This window comes from Chrysoperla carnea, chromosome 5, assembly GCF_905475395.1.
Source record: "Chrysoperla carnea chromosome 5, inChrCarn1.1, whole genome shotgun sequence".
In the NCBI taxonomy this organism is placed as follows: domain Eukaryota; kingdom Metazoa; phylum Arthropoda; class Insecta; order Neuroptera; family Chrysopidae; genus Chrysoperla; species Chrysoperla carnea.
In genome coordinates, this window is record NC_058341.1 from 60,117,620 (window position 1) to 60,139,910 (window position 22,291).

The window sequence follows — 22,291 nt, forward strand, 5'->3', positions numbered from 1 at the left end:
TAGTTAGAGGGATCAATTTGCAATCAGTTTCCTATTTTCAAAGAAAAATTATAACATTTGGTTAGAAATTCCATAAAAAGTTATGATCACATTGTATGCAGACACAAACTAAATTTTATAATTTTAACAAGCTTTAAAAATAAAAATAAACAGTAAATTGAAACAGGTAATTTTATCAATCTCAGGTCACGGACATTATATAAGTAAAACATTATATTATGATCAAACATAGACATTGTTATTATTAGTTAAAAAGAAAATGGTAGTTAAAAATATTATTTTCATTGAAACCTAATTAAGTATTTATCAAACATTTCTGATGCAAATTATTTTCAATACTCGTACTAAATAGTAGTAGTAGTTTAGAAAAGTAACTTGGCAAAATTTGTATCAGAAATCAAAATAAATATTTTCAAGGGCTACGTTCATAAATTTAATTTTTAAGCCGGCCAGAGATTTTTTTTTGAAATAACCTTTAGTCAAACGAAATGTATTGTAATATAATAAAGTATTATATTCATTTTGTCGATATTTATGAAAAAAAAAGCTTGAAGAAAGCTTTAGAAAAAAAATGTGTGTCTTTTTTGGATATTTCTAGAACAAAAAGAAGATTATGTCTTCTACTGACGACTTTTTAGAATTGCGTACACCAAATTTATATCTTTTTCGCACATTTTTTTTTTGTTAGGGCTCCCTAAGAAAACGGCGTTATATTTTAAATAGCGGCCGTAATATAGAGGTAAATATACAAACGGCCATTTATATTTTATCTAGCCTTGTTATGGTATTTATCATGAAGGTTATAAAGAAGGAGAACGATCGCAATAGAAAATATTGTCCCCAATATTTTGAAAAAATAAGTGAGTCGCTGGGATCGCTAAGTTGTATCATTAAATGCGGGCTGTTGTGCGCTAATATACTACTTACCGACGACAGCGCGGCTGGTGGCTGAAAATTTTCAGGGACAGGTGCGCTAATGCTTTAGTACATAGCGATCGTTCTCCTTCTTTATAACCTTCATGGTATTTATAGTAAACACTTGCCTAAAGTAAACAAAAGTGAAGTTCGCTGAACTATTTCAAGCTGATGCATAAACTTTACAGCAACTTTATTGCAATATTATACATCTCTCATAAAATTTTCACTATTTTCCAAGTTTTTACAATATTTTTGATTATTTCATTAACAAAACACAAGAGGGGTATCGCAAATGGATTTCTAGCACTCAGGCCAAAGGGTTCTCTTGTCCTCCTTTAGAACAACCTATCAGTTGAAGGTGAGACGTCTCCGGGTAAGAGATGCTATTTTAAACAGATAAAGCTATTGGATTGTGTGGAGGCCAGATGCCACGCAGAAAGCTCACAGCTTCTCCGCCGGGATTTCTCCTAGAATTATCGAATCCAAGGTTTCGGACACACACATTCTAAACTGATTCCCGATAGGTACAAATGACATGTATGGAAGTTTCATCGTCCTTCATATAGACCGTGTGACCATCAGAGATCTTCATGTTATGAAGGTAGTAATTCAATCGACAGTGTCCTGTCAAGAGTGCTTTTCATTAATTTACTTCATCACACCATTTAACTTTACATACTCCAATTCGTATAGGCAAGTTTCGTTACAAGTTTTTGGAAGTTTCCATTTCTCTAAAAGTATTAGCTTCACTATTTCCATCACAGGGGGCGAAAAACATTTTTTACATGTTAATTATCTATTTAAAAAGACTACAGACTTCAAATATGATTCTACTTTACCTTAGGGGGAGATCGAAACCTAATACTTTAGTATAGGGGGTGGTGAACCTTTATGTATCAATTCTGTTATCTATTCCAAAAGCCAATTTTCTGAGGAATATATTTTCTCAAATATTACAGTCAGGAAATGATTCCCAAAAAAATTTTAAAAGAATTATATCTTTTTCACCCCTTCGCTACCGGAGCGCTTTCACAAAATTACACCTGGAACACTGAGAAAATTTTTAGAAAGTTTTATCTGAATTGAAAAATTTTGACACTTGACGAAGAAATATATTTTCTTGAATAATCATAAAAAAATGGACCCTTTTATCTTGCAAGTAAAAAAAATACAAATTATATATATTTGTTTAAATATTTGAGAATCTAACTCAGTGTGCTCTTACTAGCTGATTGACTAATTAGCGGAAAGAAGGTTTATCTACGACTTGACTTAATTTTCTGTTCCGGCGAATATTTTTCGAGATAATTGTTCTTACTTCTTTGTATACGACTTTAGATGATGGTTCTTGAATTCATTTCAAGCTATTTTAAGAAAAATTTCTGAGCGTAGCCAGTAAATTTATGAATTAATTACAAAGAATGACTATAAACATCTGCCTTACATTTTAGCAGTAATTTTCACCTAGATTTTTTATTCACATTGCATTCTTGTAAAAAATTCGAAAATAATATAAAATTATTAGTAGAAAAAAATCAACTAAATTAAATGTGATTAATTAGAGATCTCAACAATTACAAAAAATTAAAAACTTTAATGGACATTTTTTAAATTAATGTAGAGAGAAAAAAAACTAATGTCCTGTCAAATTATAAAATGTATGCACATAATAAGCGCATAATAATTAATTAAGAAAAACTAATCCTGTTTTTATTTTATTAAATTAATTAGCTTTAAGTAAATATTTATTTCAAGTGCAAATCATTATTTACGTCGAATGACTTTTTTTTAAAATTGTATAAATATAATTATAATTTTTACTAATTTTATGGCCGGTTTTATATATTTATATTAGAAATACTCGCTCGCATATTTCCTTCAAAACACTCATACTCGATTTTTTCATCTCCAGATTACATGACTCAAAACAGTAAAGTAATCGAGTTCAAAACTTGTGACAGATACTCGAGATGAAGAAATCGATTAAAATATATTTTTGTGCTTTAATTTCTTTAAATTTTAAATCGAATTATACACGATGGTTTAAAAGTCACTTTAAAATAGGATAATTTTATTCTACTACGGCATTTTCAAAATACCATTGGTATTGATAAAATCTTTGTAAAAAGTGTAACTAATAATTCGGGAACAAACAGAAAATAAAAGCATAACCGCAGGCTTTTTTAACTACAAATTGTTGTGGGTACTTTTTGTCAGAATTTATAATTTAAGAAAAAAATTCCCTATTTTAAAGCGATTTTTTAATCCAATCTGTGTATCCTGTTATAAGACTCAATTTTTTGTAAACACTGTCCATCACATTGGGTAGACTTACTCATACACACCGATTAATCGATAATTTATGGTAAATTCACTGAATTCGTCGCATATAGAATATAAGTTGAATTTAGGATCCAAAAAAAAAATACGTTCAGCACAAAAGACAAAAACCTTAGTTGAACACAATTATAAATAATCTAGGTGCCCGTCAGCATAAGTATATTTGATAAATATACTTTTAGAACTTCTTGGGTGGGCTTAAAGAAAGTTATTCTATCAAATTTTTACTTTACGAAAATTCTGGAAAAGTGAGGCATTCAATTTCGGGAAATGTGGAAAATTTTCAATTTAGTGCTAAGCTTAAAATTAATCAATGTTCGATTTTTTGTTCTTACCTTTGATACTCCAAATATTACAATTTTTGGAGTACACATCGGACTTGTAATAAAATAAAACATAAGAAGTGTACCGGGAATGCGTCCCTAACAAAAACCAAGGGGCTGTTGTGCCCTCCTTGAGAACAATCTTTCACCCGAAGGAGGCGTCTCCGGGTAAAGGATACTATTTTAAGCAGATGGGGCTATAGGATTCTGTCAAGGCCAGACGCCACGCAGAAAGCCTGCAGCTACACAAGGTTTCGTACCCAAATATTTTAAACCTGAGGCTCTAAAGATTTCTACAGGTGCTAATAACATGCATGGAGGATTCATCGTTATCCGTACAAGTGGGATAAATAGGTGGTTTTAAACCGATAGTGTCCTGAATTCCACCACCCTTCTCAACTGTGCTCTAGTATTTGTCAGGAGAACACAGTCGAATGGCCTAACTGTGGTTATGTACAGTTTGGCTTATCGCATGCCCTGCATAAAGGCCCCGTAATCAGGATGGGCTTGTGGTAGCCATTCCTTGATTCGGTAAATTACGGAACGTCTTACTATGGGAATGACAGGTTCAGGTGAAAGGGGTGTTTTAGATAACTACTCTCGTGCTAACGAGTCCACTGTTTCTTTTTCTTTAACGTCTTAGTGGACCGGTACCCAGAATTTTCGCTTTTATTGGATCTACTAACCAAAATAATAAGCTTTCAAAAAAATTGAAAATTTTGTAGATATCATGAAAGAAAATCTGATTTGGGAAAATTTTCGTAGAGGAAAAATTATGGTAGATAACCGTAATTAAGCCACACAATTTCTAGAGGTATTTTTACTTTATTAGTAATAACAGCATATACTGACAGGGGTACCTACCCTAAAATATTTTACTTACAAGTAATAAAAATTAAGTTTTCAAGCTTAGTCATTTATCGACTGTTAAAAATTATAGTCAAACTATTTTTGCCTATGTTAGGTAAATAATTTTTTTTTATTAGTTTGTAAGAAACGCATATTAATTTTCGTGATAATTATAATTTTTGGCCAGGTTTTACTTTTGCAATGTGTAATTTAATACAAACAAAGCTATCTTATACGACTGAATTTTTAAAAAATGGATTAAACAAAATTGAATTGTAAATATTTATTAAATCTTTATTACAAATGGCTGTGAAATGGCAGCTTATTTTCGGAACTTAACTAAAAAAGAAATTGAACATTCCAAAAGAAAAGTCGTAAAAGATTATGATTAATTTTTTTTTTTTTTTTGTATACTCAAAAAATGATTTGTATGTAACGAATTTCTGATAAATGAGTGGTTATTTTGTTCCTGTTTGACTGAAAGTATGATTATCAGTTGAAAATTCATTGAGTTATGAGAGATACATTTTTTAGAAATTCGTTATTTTGAAATATGTTTGGGTTTAGAAGTGAATTCATGAGTTATTATTATGTGATAGAAATTTTTATTTAAAATTACAGAAGTTTAAAGCTTTAAGTCTGATTTTTAACTATTCTGATGAAATGTTTTCATTGACGATGTGGTTTTTTGGGATTTTACCATTAAAAACATCATTTTGCTCAAACATGCTCAAAAGTATCTCAATTTTGATATAAAAGACATTTTTTTTATATCTTTTTGAATCTGATTTTACTCTCCAGTCTTTTGAAAAATGTAAGTATTTAGCTCAATAGAATTAAATTACAATCATGACAAAATTTGTTTTTTAAGAGATAAAACGACATTAAGGATCCTACACAAATTGTAGGAATTGTAGGAAATTGGGATTTCCATTTCGGTCAAACTTTTTATAACATTGGAAAACGATAATTAAGATCATTCTGATTAAAACTGTTAACGGGCGTCCATTACTTGAAAATGGAAAGTTTTTGAAGTTCAAGATACAGGGCTTATTAAAGACATAATAAATGAACCCACGAACAAATCTAGAGCTAGAATACATTTCATCAACTCATTTTATTTAAGCCAGAAATTTGAGAAGAATTTAACAACCAATTAAAAAAAAAAAAAAAAGAGCTAGTTTTTTCTTTAAAAAAATAATAAGTGAAGATTTCTTTTTTAGGAAGCCTGTAAAATTTCTAACAGCAACATATTTAATAATTTAAACTTTTTCCTAATAAATTTTAAGCAATGGAAATGATGATTTAATTTTTTTTACACTTTAGGTGAAGAATTTTCACTGCACGGGCGGAAAAGTCAATTTTACTATTGACTACATATACAAAACATAAAACTCCTAATTGAACAAACAGGAAGATATAGAATAGTGACGTCATTGTTAAGTATCGTCATAGAAATTACATATAAAAGTCTGTTTTGCTAGAAAGAGACGAGATTCTTTCTAAGAATGATTTTAATTTTTTCGTTTTTTAATCAATTTTAATTTAACTTTCATATTTTTTTATGGTATCAAGTATACTTTTACATTTTTATGGATAATGTCGATTAACCCATTCGATATCAGTGTACCCCATTCAAAAACTTCGGGGTCTTTGAAAAAACTTCATCACGCCCTAGTAGGTAGAATTTACCTTGACAACAGCCTCCCTTTCTGAGTTTATAGAGTTTATAGAAGTACTGGCTTTAGATCCAAAAAATTTATATTAGGAGTATTAATTTGCATCGAATGATTTAAAGCCTGTCCAAAATTAGCTAATTTTACAAAAACCTTTTTCCATTTGTTTAGTGAAAAAGTTATTTTGTTTGTTTTAACTATGGGGCTCGTTTATATTATTTGAAAAACAAATGGTAATTTTTAGCGCAATAATAGGAATTAATGAATTCATGACTATAAAACCCAAATTTCTTAATCCATTTAATTATAGATATAATGAAATAAATTTTTTATTTGTTATAAAAATACTAAAAACAAATGTATATTAATTTAATATAAAAATTATATAAATTATATATAATCAAATATATTTGTGACCATATGTTACAAAATATTTAATTGTATTATTATTGATGTTTTATCAAATTTACTATTGTACAATTTTTAAATAAACAAAAAAATAACTAAAAGATTACGGCTTTCAATTTTAAGTTTTCCTGTCTAGTAAGTCGAGTTTTGGGATTAGTCTAAAAGCCAGTGGTAACTAATTTGCAACAAAAAAATTGCATTCATGTGGCTAATATCCCGATGTGTGAGAATTTTGAGATGTTCAACAATTTTCAGAAGATTTTATTGAATGTCGGAAAAAATAATTTTATATTTGTTATTCAATACCTTCCCATTAGAAATTATTCAATTTTAAGTTTGTCCGTGAGATCAAAAATTTTCCGAGTCTTTTTCACTTTTTAAATTAACTGAGCTAATTATTGAAATATTCTGTATATATAGTTTAATATCAGTGCATTATTTTTAATAAATTAGAAAAGTTTAAAAAACCAATTGTTATTTGTTTATTGTCCTGTACCCATTCAAAATACCAAAATAAAGAAGGTTTTCTGGCATCTTGTTAAATAATTTCAGAAAATATATTTTTTTCCTTCATCACAAATATTCTATCCGTATTATAGTGCAGTAAAAAGCAGAGGAACTGGAATAAAATTTTGTGGAGTGGACAAAAACAATGAAATGATAGGGGAAATGTAGAAAGGGAGGCGGTAAAAATAATCTATTTAGTTATTGTAATCGAATTACATCGTATTAACAGGGTGTAAAGAAGTTATATCGAGTAATCTTTACCACTTCTTGATTTGAATATTTTTGGGAAACATCAAATATGAATATTAAAATATACAATTAAAATCATATTATTTTATTTGTTAAATTATATAGATAGATAAAAATTTCTTTAAATAAATACTTTTTGTGTTTTTAAAAATATAATAACAGTCTTAAATATTTTTTTAAATCTATAACGAATGGGAGAATATGGTTGAATGTAACTTAATCTTGTAACACCACATTTGCAAAGTAATAGCAATAATAGCTATTGCAAATAAAATAGCTCCACGAATTTTTTTAAATAAAATGAAACGCAAATACATCTAAATAAAAAATAAATTAAAAAATTCACATGAAACAAAAAAATAAACTGAAAATAAATAATAAGAATAACATTTTCGTTTGATTACTAAGATGTCGTAACGTGGATATAGATGAAATACGGAATTAAAGCTTAGGGATAGGTAATAAACAAATACTTTAAGTGAACTGAAAATATCTCGTTGGTGTGAAGTTTTTCTTTGAACATTTCATTATCAAAAAATAATGCTGTAATAAATAGTATCGAAAAAAATTGATGTAGATCACGAAAATTACAAATAAAATTAATCTTCCTCATTCATTATTTAATCTAATAAATAACTACATACGCACATACGTTGATTAGCCATTTAGCATATCAATAAAATTTATTATTATTTACATACGTATACGGTCAAGATTTCCTTTTTCTAAAAGCGTTTTACACAGAAGGCATGTGTCTTTCTATATGCCAATGTCGAGATTTAAACAATAATGTTGAATTAAACTGTTTACACTTGCACAATATCGTTTTGATTCTTTCAAATCGTTAAGAACGAAGTTAATGGACAAATTAAACTATAATTTTTCTGTAGAATTAGTTAAAAATGAAAACTGTTTAGAAACACAATACACTAGACAATTTGGTTTAGTCATATGTTTTAGATTAATTTGAAGTAATCAATCGCTTGCACCGATAAGAATATAGAGACAGGACATATATATAGTTTATCTTCCTCATTCATTTAAACGAAAATAAATTATCGCGGTGTACATACAAGCTACTTCAATTCTATTTATCGATCATTATTTTCGATTAAAAAAATCCGACACTTTAGAAAATTACGAAAAGATATATGAGGTGTAACCACGGATAGCGAAAAAATTTTACAAGTAAATTATAGAATCACTCTAATTCTTCCGAATTTCTTTTCTTTCCGCGAGCATAAAGAGCGTTGGTGACATAACATAAAGCCAAGTAGAAATTTTAAAATCAAAATTCTATTGCATACATTTGCATTAAACACTGTATGCAAATATGTTGCAATTCTGAAATTTGAAACTTTTGAAGTAAGAAATTCCACGTTTTTTTCCTTAAATTAGTACAATGTTAAAATTCCTGAACGCAGCTTAGGAGAGCATTTATAGTTTTATTATTGATGTTCTTGATCTTAATTCAAAAAATTGAGACTTATGAAGTAGATATATACTATTACTTATTGTTGTTGTTTACATTTAATCATGCATAAGATATCTATGGTCTATTTATGGTCTATTTTGGTGCGGACTATATTTTGATGTAATATGTTACAGGCGTAAACTAAATATTGACATGAATCCTAGAAGTTTGGGTTCGAGTCCTGGTTCGAGTGTATTTTTTTCAATTCTCTTTAATTAGATATATACTAGTTTATTCTTTCTTAGTACAATTTTAAAAGTTTGGAAAGGTAGGATTTATAATTGCAGCCTATAGTGTCTTTATTATAGTGTTCTTTATCTGAATTGTTTGGAAATTTAAGTCTTTTAGAGCGATATATATACCCTACTTTATTCAAAAATTTGGAACGCAGCTTAGAAGAGTATCATAGAATATTTGTATTATGGTGCCCTTAATTCAGAAATTTGAGACTTTCATATCCTACTTTATTCCTTCTACAAGTACAAGTAACTAAGTATCTTTGAAACTTTGGAACGTAGCTCAGAAAAGTAGACTACAGTATATTTATTATAGTTTCCTTGACCTATTTCAGAAATTTGAGCCTTTTGAAATAAGATATTTTACGTTTTCCTTCTTAGTACAAGAATAAACATTTGGAAGAAGAGTATCATATAGTATATTTATTATTGTGTTCTTTAGACTATTGGTATCTGATTTACACCAAAAAAGTATTATTTAAAAAAACACTATTTGCATTATTCAAATTTACTTCGAAAACAATGCAGAGTGTCATGGCGTCTTGAATGACATCACGACTTGGCATAAAAGCATTTTTGTGTATGTAATTTTATGCAGTTGTAATCAATTAATCTGCTTCGTTCTATTAAAATTATGGAGTGTAGAGATAAAGGCAAACCAATCTTTTATGGTTGTTTGACTCAAAAAGTGTCCACAAAATAGCATTAACTATAGAGGCTAGAATGGCGCTCTTGTAGCGGAGTGTATGATCTGAGCTGAACTGAATGCCATCTTAATTTAATGCAATTTGAGGGTCACTTTTTTAACACAGAGAGTGTGCTCTTTTATTTCTACACTCCATAATTAAAATGTAATGTCGCTTACAATTGCGTTTGTTATGGCGTGACGTAATACTTTCAATACTTTCTGATTGGTGTTTGTTGTCACGTGACTGAATATCTAATTTTACTAAAAGTATTTGGTAAAAATATAATAATCCCTATTTCTTATGACAAATAATTTTGTGTTTTATTATCTACAAATCATGAATACTCATTAGAAACTTTTATCCAACCGATTTATCCTTAGTGGACAAAAACCTACTCAAATATCCTACTTTATTCAATCATTCATTGTACAAGATTAAAAGTTTGGAACGCAGCTTAGTAGAGTAGCATAAAGTATCTTCTTTATTATACTGTTATTGATCTTACTTCAGAAATAAGAGACTTTTGAAATAAGATGTTCTTATTTTATTCATACTTTGTTCAAAATTAAAAGTATAGAACGTATCTTAGGACAGTAACATAGAGTATCTTGATTATAGTGTTCTTTATCTTACATTAAAAATTTAAGATTTTTAGCCCGATAAAAATAATATTAAAAATTTGGAACGCAACTTAGAAAAGTAGCATAGAGCATGTTAATGATAGTGTTCGGTTGATAATCTTACTACAGAACTTTGATAATTTTGGAGTAATTTGTTCTACTTTGTTTACTCATATTAAAACTTTGAAACGCAATTTAGGAGACTATCATAGAGTATCTTTATTAAAGTGTTCTTGATCTTACTACAGAAATTTGAGACTTTTGGAGTAAAATGTCTTTATACTCACACTTTGTGCAACATTAAAAGTATGAAACGTATCTTACGAGAGTAGCATAGAGTATCTTTATTATAGTGCATTTGATCTTAATTCAGAAATTTTAGACTTTTGGAGTAAGATATTCTACTTTATTCTTGCTTATAGTACTTCGTACTTGGTTTTGGGTTAAAACTTGGTTCAAAACTCGACTACGGGGTTGGTTTCAAAAGTCAAAGGGGAAAATGTATTTTCTTTAAAGTCATAATTGTATGGAGTGTCAAATAAAGGTCTTTAAAGTATATAACTTCAAAAATGTATGATATTTGATTTAATAGAAGTGTGTAAAATTTGAAAAATGACCATTCTAAATTTCCAAAAACATTACTTTCTACAGAAATGGGAGTTTCTCAGTAAACCTATTTACACAATAATCCATTTTCAACCATTTTCTCGCGTTCATTATAAATTATTGATTAAAATTTAGAAAAACAAATATATAGTACAGTAACCAATATTATTGCAAAGTTCGTTAGAATTACACAATATTAAATAATGATGTAACTTGAAATTGACGTCTGCTTTAACAAAAATATTGTTAAAATATACATTAAAAAAAAATTCCATGGCAGACGAATGTTTGACGTCTCGGGTGATCTTAGCCTAATATTTTAGAATATGGGACGCGTGGTAAATAAACTTCTGAGTAGATTTGGAGCATTTTCTCTTGTAAGACATATAGTCGTATCAATGAATGTTTTTACTCGGGAGTTCTCAATAACTCGATGATTTTGATGATTTTTTTTTTTTTGTATATTATTTAAAATCAGAAACATTTCAGAGGGGGAAATAATCTGGAGGGGGAATAGGCAATGTCGAGACTGATATGTCGATGCCCAGCCTAAATCGCTAATGATAGAAGTTTTTAATTTCGATAGGATATTGATTTTATACTGTAGGTGTCATTTAAGAAATGATTTTTCGAAAAACATACCCAAAAAGGGTGAAATAGGGGATGAAAGTTTGTATAAAAATATATATACAAACCGCCATTTTTGAGTTCATTACTTAACCGATTTTAAAAATATTTCACCTTTAGAATGCTACATTATCAGCAAGTAACATGGACTATATTTTATTTTCAAAAAAATTAAGGTTCCGCACCAAAATTAAAATAAATTAAATTGTGAAAGCGACATTTTCAAGTTCACTACGTAACCGATTTTTGAAATTATTTCATCTGTAGAATGCTACATTATCAGCAAGTGATATGACCGTATTTGCTTTTCAAAATAATAAGGAATTCGCACTAAAAGTTAAAATCCATTAAATAGTGAACAAAAGGGAAGTTAAAAGAATTGAAGGCTATAACGTGGATAATTGCTAGTTATTTATATTGTTTAAACAAACAATGTGTAACTTATATAAAAAAATCACTCTTATGTGATTTTTCCCACAAAAAATGTATTTTTTCTTAATAACAATAAAAATGGATTTTAACTTTAGTTGCGGAACCCTAACTTTTTTTGAAAAGAAAATATAATCGTGCTAATTGGTGATAATGTAGCATTCTATAGGTGAAATAATTCTTAAAATCGGTAAAGTAGTGAACTCAAAAATGACGTTATCACTTTTTAATTTTGGAAAAAGGAAACCTTAATTTTCTTTGAAAATAAAATATAGCCCTTGTTACTTATATGCTGATAATGTAGCATTCTATAGGGAAAGGAATTTTTAAAATCGGTGAAGTGGTGAACTCAAAAATGACGGTTTGTATATATTTTCATACAAACTTTCATCCCCTATTTCACACTCTTAGGGGATGAATTTCGAAAAATCCTTTCTTAAATGATACCCACAGTATAAAATCATTATCCTCTCGAAATTTACAACTTCTATCATTAGCGATGCAGGCTGCGCGTCGATATATCAGTCGCGGCATTTCATATCCCCCTTCAGATTATTGTATTTTCAAAAAAATTCCGCACCAAAAGTAAAAGTCCCTTAAATAGTGAAAACGACATTTTTGAGTACACTGTGTAAACGATTTTAAAAATTATTTCATCTGTAGAATGCTACATTATCAGCAAGTGACATGGCCGTATTTGCTTTTCAAAATAATTAGGGATTCGCATTAAAAGATAACATCCATTAAATAGTGAACAAAAGGGAAATTAAGAGAATTGAACGTGGATATCCGTTAGTTATTTATATTTTTTAAACAATATATGTACAAATTTTATAAAAAAATCACTTTTCCGTGATTTTTTCCACAAAAAAAATGTATTTTAAATGAATAAAAATAAAAATGGATTTTAGCTTTTGGTGCGGAATCCTATGTTAATTGGTAATGACGTAGCATTCTATAGGTGAAAGAATTTTTAAAATCGATTACGTAGTGAACTGAAAAATGACGGTTTCATTTTTTAATATACTTTTACTTTTGGGGCGGAATTCTAATTTTTTTGAAAATAAAATACAGCCCATGTTACTTGCTGATAATGTAGCATTCTATAGCTGAGAAAGGTATTTTTTTAAAAAACACTACACCTACAGTATAAAATTAATATCTTCTCGAAATTTCAAGCTTCTATTAGGAGCGATTAAGGCTGGGCATCGATATATCAGTCGCGACAATGCCCATTCCCTTTCCAGATTATTTCCCCCCTCTGAAATGTTTCTAATTTTAAATAATAAACAAAATGAATCATTAAAAAAAAAAACATCAAAGCCGGAGCTGTTATTGAGGACTCCATAAGAATGGCTATTTTATGTATTCCTTTATCTGACTATATACGAGTAGCGTCATTTTTGTTCTAAATACCGGTCTATAAATATTATAAATTATTTATTATTAGTTGCAAATTGTTCATATCTTTGTAAATCAATATCGGATACAGTTCGTGGTATATTGTGCAAAGCATTTAAAAAATCTAAAAATGTAATATCACGTACTCTAATCTTATTATTATTTAACTCTTCAATATTTGATTCGAATGCATCTGGTGTCTGCATTGATGCGGGTGAATAAAAACCATCCGGTGATATGATCCAATGTGTTCCATTTTCTAAATCTTTAACAGGTTCATATAATACGTAATTTGATACAATTTCTAAATCAGAACCAGAATAACCATGTGTACTTTTTATAATTGTCTCCCATTCTGATGTTGTTATATTTGTTGATGTTCCTGTTAAATGTTTACGTAAGATTTCCAATCGTTCATCTCTGGAATATTAACAAATACAGATTAATAATTATAGACATATTAACAATTTACATAGCAGCTTTAACAGTCCACAGATCCACAGATCCATGGGCATACCCAGTTTTTGGCCCAACAGAGGGCAAAACAGGTTGGTCCAAAAGGGGACAAATCACATGTTTTTGGTCTTAAATAGTGGTAAGTTCAGGTCTAGTGAGACAGCTCTGCCCTGACTGTTCTCCGTATGCTTATGCATAGATCGATAGGAACTTTTTCCAGTTTAATAGACATTCAGCTTTCCGATCGGAAATGCCCTATACACTTTTGTCTAAAACGCCATGGCTTATATGTTACGGGCACCTGGAGACATTTCAGATCTAAATATATATTTTGCTCCGCGAGCTTTAAAATTTACTGCCCGTACTTTTTAATTTTGAATAAAAGTGTATCTACGGTGTTATCGAATTAAAGTTTGCGCATCAAGGCACAGAACACGCTATAAATATAGTGTGGCTATTCTAGATATTACATACGTGTTTGGAAGTGGAACATATATTTTCCGTTGAAACCTTCTCATGAAAGCAGCATCAATATCCCATGGACAATTTGTAGTACAAATTAAAACAGTTTTACTATCATTTAAATTTTGGAATTCTGTTAACAATTGGGTTTTTATCCTGCAAATTAAAATTATAAATTTAACAATTAATCATCAAAAAATATTTAAATTTATAATAGATCAGCTGTTTTTATCAGAAAAAATGGAATCAGGCCCGTGCGGCGTTTGGGGTTTAACTCTCACCCATTGAGAATTTCTCCACATATATTTGAACTAACTATCTAGTCCTGTAAAAGCAGCCTTTTATGAAACGCATTTCCACTGACTAGTCAGTTGTTCAATTTTGTTTTAACTTTTGTTGACATTTATTGATTTTTGATCTGGATACTGTTAAACATGGATATGCGTCGTTTTTGCCACGGCTGATGCTGCGACACAGATTTTGATTGCAGGAAGAGGAAACGTTGGAGAAATGTTCAGAAAAGTTTCCAAAACTATGAGTGAAATCTGAGATAAATACTACATGAAAGTACGGAAGCTAATACTCGCGTCAAAACATACTCATCGCTCAAATGCACAGACTGATTCAGTTGAAGATTATTTCCGGATCACAATCTGCATACCCTACATCGATTTGTTTCTGATTCATTTTCTGATTTATCTTTCGCATTCGATTTCTGTTGAGATGAAGTTTATGTCATTCCATTTTCTGTTAAAATTTACCGATCTATAAATTACCTTCTTGTATGATCAGCTTCATCCGAAATGCGTGTTTTACACAACGAATCAATTTCATCTATAAGAACAACATTTTGATTTTGGCTCTTTCGTAGTTGTGCAAATAGTTCGTGAATTAATCTGAAATTATTTTTTTTTTGAAATTATAGTTAGCAATTGACTATTTTATAATTATACCACAAATACATGCTGAAATTGTTCGGGTGAAATTACCCACCAAGAAACATGTTGAAAAAGATGCTTATATTTAAAAAAAAAAAAAGTAAGTTTAAAAAAAAGTTGAGTACAGGTGAAAATATGAATGTCACACTCCTTGTTATCTCACCCCTGCACCAGCAAAAATGTACGGCGTTGTTGGATACTAACTCTGCATAAGTATTCGAAGTGAATTACATAAATGCCGTACAGAAATAAACACGTAGGGCTTCGGAAATCGGCGGGATATCAAAAGTTCCGATACCGAAGTTACGGGTTTCTTTCTGTACGGCATTTATGTAATTCGCTTCGAATACTTATGCAGAGTTAGTATTCAGCAACGCGCGTAGATATTTTCTGTTGTTGGGGTGAGATACCAAGGGGTGTGACATCCATATTTTCACCCCTACTCACCTGTAACGCGCAAAACTGACGCCATGGTTCTTAAACTTACTTATAAATATAGGAGCATCTTTTTCAACATATTTCCAGGTGGGATTTTTACCCGAAAAATTTCAGCATGGGCTTGCGGTCTAATTGTTTTAAGATGCGTTTGTTATTTAACAATTACATCACAGTAGGATGTTAAATAAGAAATGCAGCCTTATTAAATTACTTCTCTGATTCCCCAATATATTTAGACAGTAAATGAACACTAGATATGTTATAAAAACTTGCTCCAACATCTACAGCGACTGCATTTGAGATAAATGTTTTTCCAGTTCCAGGAGGTCCATACAATAATATACGAGTCCAAGGCTTTCGCGAACCTGTATTGAAAATGAATTTATTAAAAAAATCAATTACATACATGTAGTTTTTTTCGAGAAAAAATCAAACATTTTTATCCATGTATATATGAAATATATCAAGGTATAATAAATTTAGTCCCAACTTTGTAAAGCTTAAAAATATTGATGCTATAAATAAAATTTTGGTATAGGTGTTCATAAAATCATCTAGTTAGTTAATTTCCGTTTGCCCATCTGCCTGTTCGTCCGTGAACACGATAACTCAAAATGGAAAAGAAATGTCAAGCTGAAATTTTTATAGCGTGCTCAGGACATAAAAAGTTAGATTGAGTTCGTAAATGAGCAAGATAGGCCAATTGGATGTTGGGTTCGTAGGATCTATCTTGTTAGGTTCGTAGGACTTATCTTCGTAGAACCGTTAGAGATAGAACAAAAATTTAAAAGTAAAAAATGTTCCTTATAAAAAAATAAGCAACTTTTGTTTGAAACATTTTTTCGTCAACATCAATGTTTACCCCTGTAAGCGCAAATTATGTTAAAACATTATATTAGTATACATTATATGGGAATATCAGTTATGTGCGTGTGACACCACAAAGTATATACGACTGTGGCTATCTAAGAGTGATTATCTTTCTTTATGCTTATGACGTAAAACAAAAACGATTGCGTCATCAACACTGTCTGTACATGTTATTTCAACAATTAACTCAATCAATTGTTTGTTTTCACTTGTTATAATTAATCTTAATTTTTAGATTTAAACTGTTAATGAATTTATTTAACTGTTTAATTTTTATATTTACGTCAGGCTCTCTGAAACAATTTGTGTGCAGTGCAAAATAACTGTGCAAAGTTCACTTTGTATTTATCATTACTAAATTGATATTATGTATGTTTATTCTTGTTGATATTTTGATAAAATCCATACAACCCAAATTAACTGTGATAGACTAATTATTTATTTTAAGTCAGTTCGTCAGATACACAAACATTATTGATAGTTAATTAAATAGCTGCGGAGACTGACTAATATATGTATAATTTTGTTTACATATTAGTTAGACTTCCAGGTTAGCCAAGCGGACTCGGCAAACTGGCTCGCCCACTTTAGCCTTGTTTGTAGAAAAATTGTTAAAATTCTCACAGCACACAACTGTGTAAAATTCTAAAATTATCAGAAAATCTTTGGGTTTATTAAACTAAAATTTGTAGTTAAATAAATTTCAAAAGCTAGTGTCCTAATTTTCGCTCCACAAACTCTTAAGCCATATTCAGGGACATCTCCCAAATATTAAAATTTTTGAGCTTAAAGTCTTATCAGTAGAATTATCTATTTTGATATTTTCTAAAATAAAAGCTAAGAGGCTTTCCTTATTACTAAAATAATTACCTGTGAATATTTGTGGAAATTTAATTGGGTAGACTAAAGCTTCTTTTAAAACTTGCTTAACTTCAATCAATCCAACAACATCACTTAATCCTTGTGAAACAGGTTCGCTTTGTAATGATTTTAACAGTGAATCATTTTCTGTTTTCTGTAAAGTATTCCGACTGCAGTTTTCTGTTTCAGCCAAATTTAACAACAAATTTCTTTGTTCATATAATGAATCTTTGATTTGCAAAAGAGCAAGCTAAATAAAATATATTCAGAATTAGATTTGTATATTAATAGTAACATACAGGGTTTTCAAAAAGTATACCTAAAATTTAAAAAAATCTATCTAATGAAATGAAAATTAAACCCACATATTTAAAACTCGAGTTCGTTTCTGAGAAGAGATATAAAAAATCGCTTAAAAAATATAAAGTTATTCGGTATAAATATAAGAAAATATATTTTGATTGAAACGTCTTTTAGAAATATGAATAGGTTTGGCAGGAAAAATTATGTTTTAAGTAGTATTTTTACTCGAAGACCAATTTTGAAATTTTTCAACCTTCCTGTTTCAATACTTTATACTTTAGCGCAATCAACCGCATTTAATTGTTAATTAATTGAATTTGCAATTAATTACTTGACCACATGTCTATGTCCTCATTAAACGTTTCTTTAGAAAAATGACACGTTGATACATAAAGGTTCTTTACCCCTCATCTAGTTTATAAACAGAAACAAATGCAAATTTTGGTAGTTGAACATGATTTATGCGATTTTGTGAATGTTTGATCTACAGGATGCTAGAAAAGTATACTGAAGCAGTAAAATAACTCGAAAACTAATGATTTTAGAAAGAATTTTATATAAAATGTAGGGTTGAAAGAAGAATTCGTAAGTATGTATCTTGAAATTGACCTTGACTTTCAAGGTAATTCAAGTCTTGCTCGTAGCTGGAGATAGGAGGAAATTTTAAATTGAAAAGTTGTGTCTCATAAAAAGCCAAGAACTTTTGTCGGCAACATTTTCTCGGAAACACAATAGATTTAGCAGAAATCGAACTCAAAATTCTAACTATTATTGTTTGCTTGCATTCAATTTTTGTTGATTTAATAATTTTGTTTGCCTGTAGGCTCTTGTATTTTATCATGAGCATGAACGAAAAAAGTTAATTCCTTATAAAAATAAGACAGATTTTTGCATCCGATTTCTGCATAATGTTGTCGTTTTCCGGAAAAATAAAGGTTAACTCATAAAAACATCTTTAAATCATGTCTATACTTACTGTCTTTTTGCAAACTGTATTTTCAAGCTAAAAGTCCCAATAATTCAAATTTTTAAGACATAGGAGAACATATGTAAAGTTGCATTTAATGGTTTTATAAAAATAATTTGTATGGTACAATACATGCATGCATTCGCGAGTATTTCTAGTGTAATAGTTGTAAGGAAGCTACTGCAATTTATTCTATTTACGAGACCTCATAAGTGATCATTTCTATTCAATTTACTTTAAATTTGTTTGCGAAAAATCGAATTAATATTTAATATAAATAAAAATTGTATTTCTCACATTTCGATGTTAGCCAAAAGCTGCAATTCTCGAAAGGGCAGCTTTTTCGCATTAGATTTTAGGAAGACAACAGTAACGAAATTTAACCCATTTGTCCACTACTTCAAGACTCAAAATTACCAATTTCAAGATTCAAGATCAACTCGTAAGGTTATATATTCTATGATCAACTCAGATAATAGTTAACAAGCATGCTTATACGGCTAACAAACATGCGTATACGTGAGTAAACAAAACAATGTCAAAATATTTTTGCCTATAGGTTACATTGGCGCCTCTAGTGGAAGGAATTGTCAATAAGATACTTTACTGAACTTATAAATTTACTTCAATTTACTTACAAAATATGTAGATTTAGTATCTTCTTCATTTCCAATTAATTTTTCAACTTTTCCAATACATATTTCATTTAAATTTAGGAAATGCACATAATCCGCTCCTTCTTCTGGTATATGTAATTCTAGCTCTTCAAAACTATTGAAAAATTCAGAATTATGAGTGAATTAATTTTAAAAAAACGCTTAAAATTATTTGTAAATATTTGCCTTTCTAATAATTCTTCATATTTTTTATTTTGTGAATCATTTATCGATGCATTTATATCCGATATACTGTCTACATTCATTTTTCTTTTAATACTAACGAAAACTTTTGTTTATTTTCAGTGACTTAATCTATTTTTGGATTTTATTACAAAGAAACTCCCTCTAATAAGTTTAATGATTTTATAAAAATATTTTTTATTTTGACCTCAAATGCACTTTATCAGTAAAAATTTGTTTAGTTAAATTTATTCATATTAACAATTATATTTTGCGTATTTAATTGTTTAATTTAGAACAGAATTGAATTCTTTTGTTGGTAAATTACGATGAGTTGAAAAAGGATAGAAAGTGTACATGTTTACACAAAATATGTACCACGTAGAAATGTGAGAAATGAATCGTCACTCGTCAAATAAACAATACAAAATTTAATTATATAATTCTGTAATAAATCGGATAAATAATATAAATTACATAATTTTGAAATAATAAAAATAATAATAACATAAAATTGAGTAGGGGAGTTGAGACAACTAACTGTATGAGAATGAAATTTTTATAGCTATCGATTTTGATTTATTTAATTTCAAAGCTACAAAATCATTTTTTGAATTTATTTTAATAAACTTTTTATTTACTAATTTGTTAAATTTATTCTATGCGTAAACAAACTATGCGTCATTAGCAATTATAGTCTATGGTCTACGATGTAATTACGATAAACGAGTCCGCGTTCGTTCGTAATATAATACTTTATAATAAATTTTGTGATCGGTGGAGTGCCCAAAATATTGTATTGAATGCCATCAATGGTTTGCCATGCCTGGTATAGACCATTAAAATTCCACCATTATAGGGTATAGACCATTAAAAAGGTAGGTAGCGTGGGCTATTTTTATTAGATATTACCATATATGTAATATACTCCTATATGGGCAGTTGGTACGGGAAAGAATGTCCAAACATTACGGTGCCGACAATATTTGTTTTCTCTCTCGTTCGAGACATTTTATTTATACTGCGCATGCTTGAGAATTCTCTAAAATATGTATTACATGCGCAGAGCTGACAAATGCGATCGGAAGAGTGAGAGAACGATACACTATCTGTTTCACTTAGTCCGAACGCCTTCCACTTATAGGAACTGACCATATATGTTTACGTATTACATATATGGATATTACATTCTACTTTTGAATAGTATTGCTGTAAATTACTGTTGCTTAGAGTAGCGGGCTGGTGTTGTGCATGGTATATGCATGAAGGAGGTGCAATCAGCCTCCGAAATTGAGGAGCTGATAAATGAAATTATCAGCGGAAAGGTGGTAAAACACATAAATGGTATCACAATGGGCTCTATAGCCTAAGTGTGTCCTTCGTGGACAGCCAATATAACCTAAATTAACCTTATATACATCTATTTAGTTAACACATGCTGAAACGCAGTTTTAGCCTGCTGTCTTCGTTCTATTTGAAACCACCGATTGTTACATTGCAAAATGTTTTTCCAGTAATTTGGAAGAAATTTCCTATTTACGAATAGGAAAGAAATCGTGAATAAGTTTCGATCGGAATGAATAGAAAATAAAAGCAAGGAAATCGAAATGCATATGTCACAATCGGAACCCAGTTCATTTTCTGGGCCCTACGGGATACAATATAAGTGCAATTAAATGAATTCGCTATGTGTACAATACATAACCATGTATGTAAATTTACACTCACTTCAATAGTAGCCTTTTTCGCACTTTTATAATCATTAAATTTTAATTGAAATTTAATTTATTTAATAAAAATTACAAACATTTTACATTTTGGGAGAAAAACAATCATAAGTTCATACGTTTTTTAAATACTGGAAACTCCTCTACTTTGTTTATTCACAAACATGTTTACATAAACGTCTCATTATAAAATATTCAATCATAGTTTATGAATACGCTCTGCAGAAAACATTACAAACCGGAGAATTCAACATGGTGGCCTTATAATTTTTTTAACGTGTGGGTTGTATTATAGTGCACTGAGATCTTTTCAAAAGTTAAATTCTTTTCATTTAGGCGTACAAACTGGGTCACACCCTAATTATAAAATTTTAATAAGTGTTAATTTATCTGTTATGTGTTAATTTTTTTTACTAATGTTTTTTTTTTAAATAATTTTATCGACTTAAAAAGAGGTAAGTCAGTTTGTGTTATCATTTGTTGTAGTGAATTATGCTTTTGACATTTCACATATAAATGTGCATGAGTTCATGTAAATTCTTATGCATTCCAAAAATATCAATTATAATTAATTTTTATATACTTTTTTAATGCATTGCACTTATCTTAATTATTAAATTACTGTAATTATTTCTTATCAGAATGACACATATATATTATGCCTGATTGATATAAGTCAAATTTGCATATTTTTGTAGTTTTTTATTTCATATTTTGGTGTAGAAATCAAACATTTGACCCCTGTAATTAAATGTACCTCATCGATTATACCCGATTACATAAACATTTCAAAACATGTCTAGTATTGTATTCAACGTGTTTAGTTATTAAATTTTTTTTATAAGCTAATAAACACATTCACTTTTTATTGAAAATCAAAAATTTTTTTAAATGTATTTCAATTGTCCGGATATCAGATTTTTAATTTATGGTCATCGACGGAGGAAGACCGGGCAGTATAATTTTTTTTAATACAATTTTATTCAGTTCATGTTTGAATGAAAAATTATAAATTGTAAACTTTAACGATGCGAATCGAGTAATTTTTTTTGAAACCATAAAAGCATGTGAATTCTAG

At 29.2% G+C, this 22,291-nt stretch overlaps 1 protein-coding gene across 1 annotated transcript; it reads right to left on the reverse strand.

The window, feature by feature from the left end:
- Positions 1 to 11,043: 11,043 nt before the first annotated feature.
- On the reverse strand, positions 11,044 to 19,569 carry LOC123301270 (protein SUPPRESSOR OF K(+) TRANSPORT GROWTH DEFECT 1-like). Its single transcript, XM_044884005.1, has 8 exons — positions 19,490 to 19,569; positions 19,286 to 19,418; positions 17,387 to 17,627; positions 15,858 to 16,011; positions 15,047 to 15,166; positions 14,283 to 14,426; positions 13,499 to 13,772; positions 11,044 to 11,121 (listed from the first exon to the last, which is right to left on the reverse strand). Exons 1-8 carry the CDS (start codon positions 19,567 to 19,569, stop codon positions 11,092 to 11,094), a joined length of 1,176 nt encoding a protein of 391 aa, XP_044739940.1. The 3' UTR covers positions 11,044 to 11,091.
- Positions 19,570 to 22,291: the final 2,722 nt, after the last annotated feature.

Excerpts from the sequence above, each read along its gene's own strand:
- LOC123301270 (XM_044884005.1), bottom strand. The coding sequence starts at position 19,569 with ATGAATGTAGACAGTATATCGGATATAAATGCATCGATAAATGATTCA. Across the intron at positions 17,628-19,285 it reads ATACTAAATCTACATATTTT|CTTGCTCTTTTGCAAATCAA; the intron begins GTAAGTAAATTG and ends TATTTTATTTAG. Across the intron at positions 15,167-15,857 it reads TATATTGGGGAATCAGAGAA|ATTAATTCACGAACTATTTG; the intron begins GTAATTTAATAA and ends AAATAATTTCAG.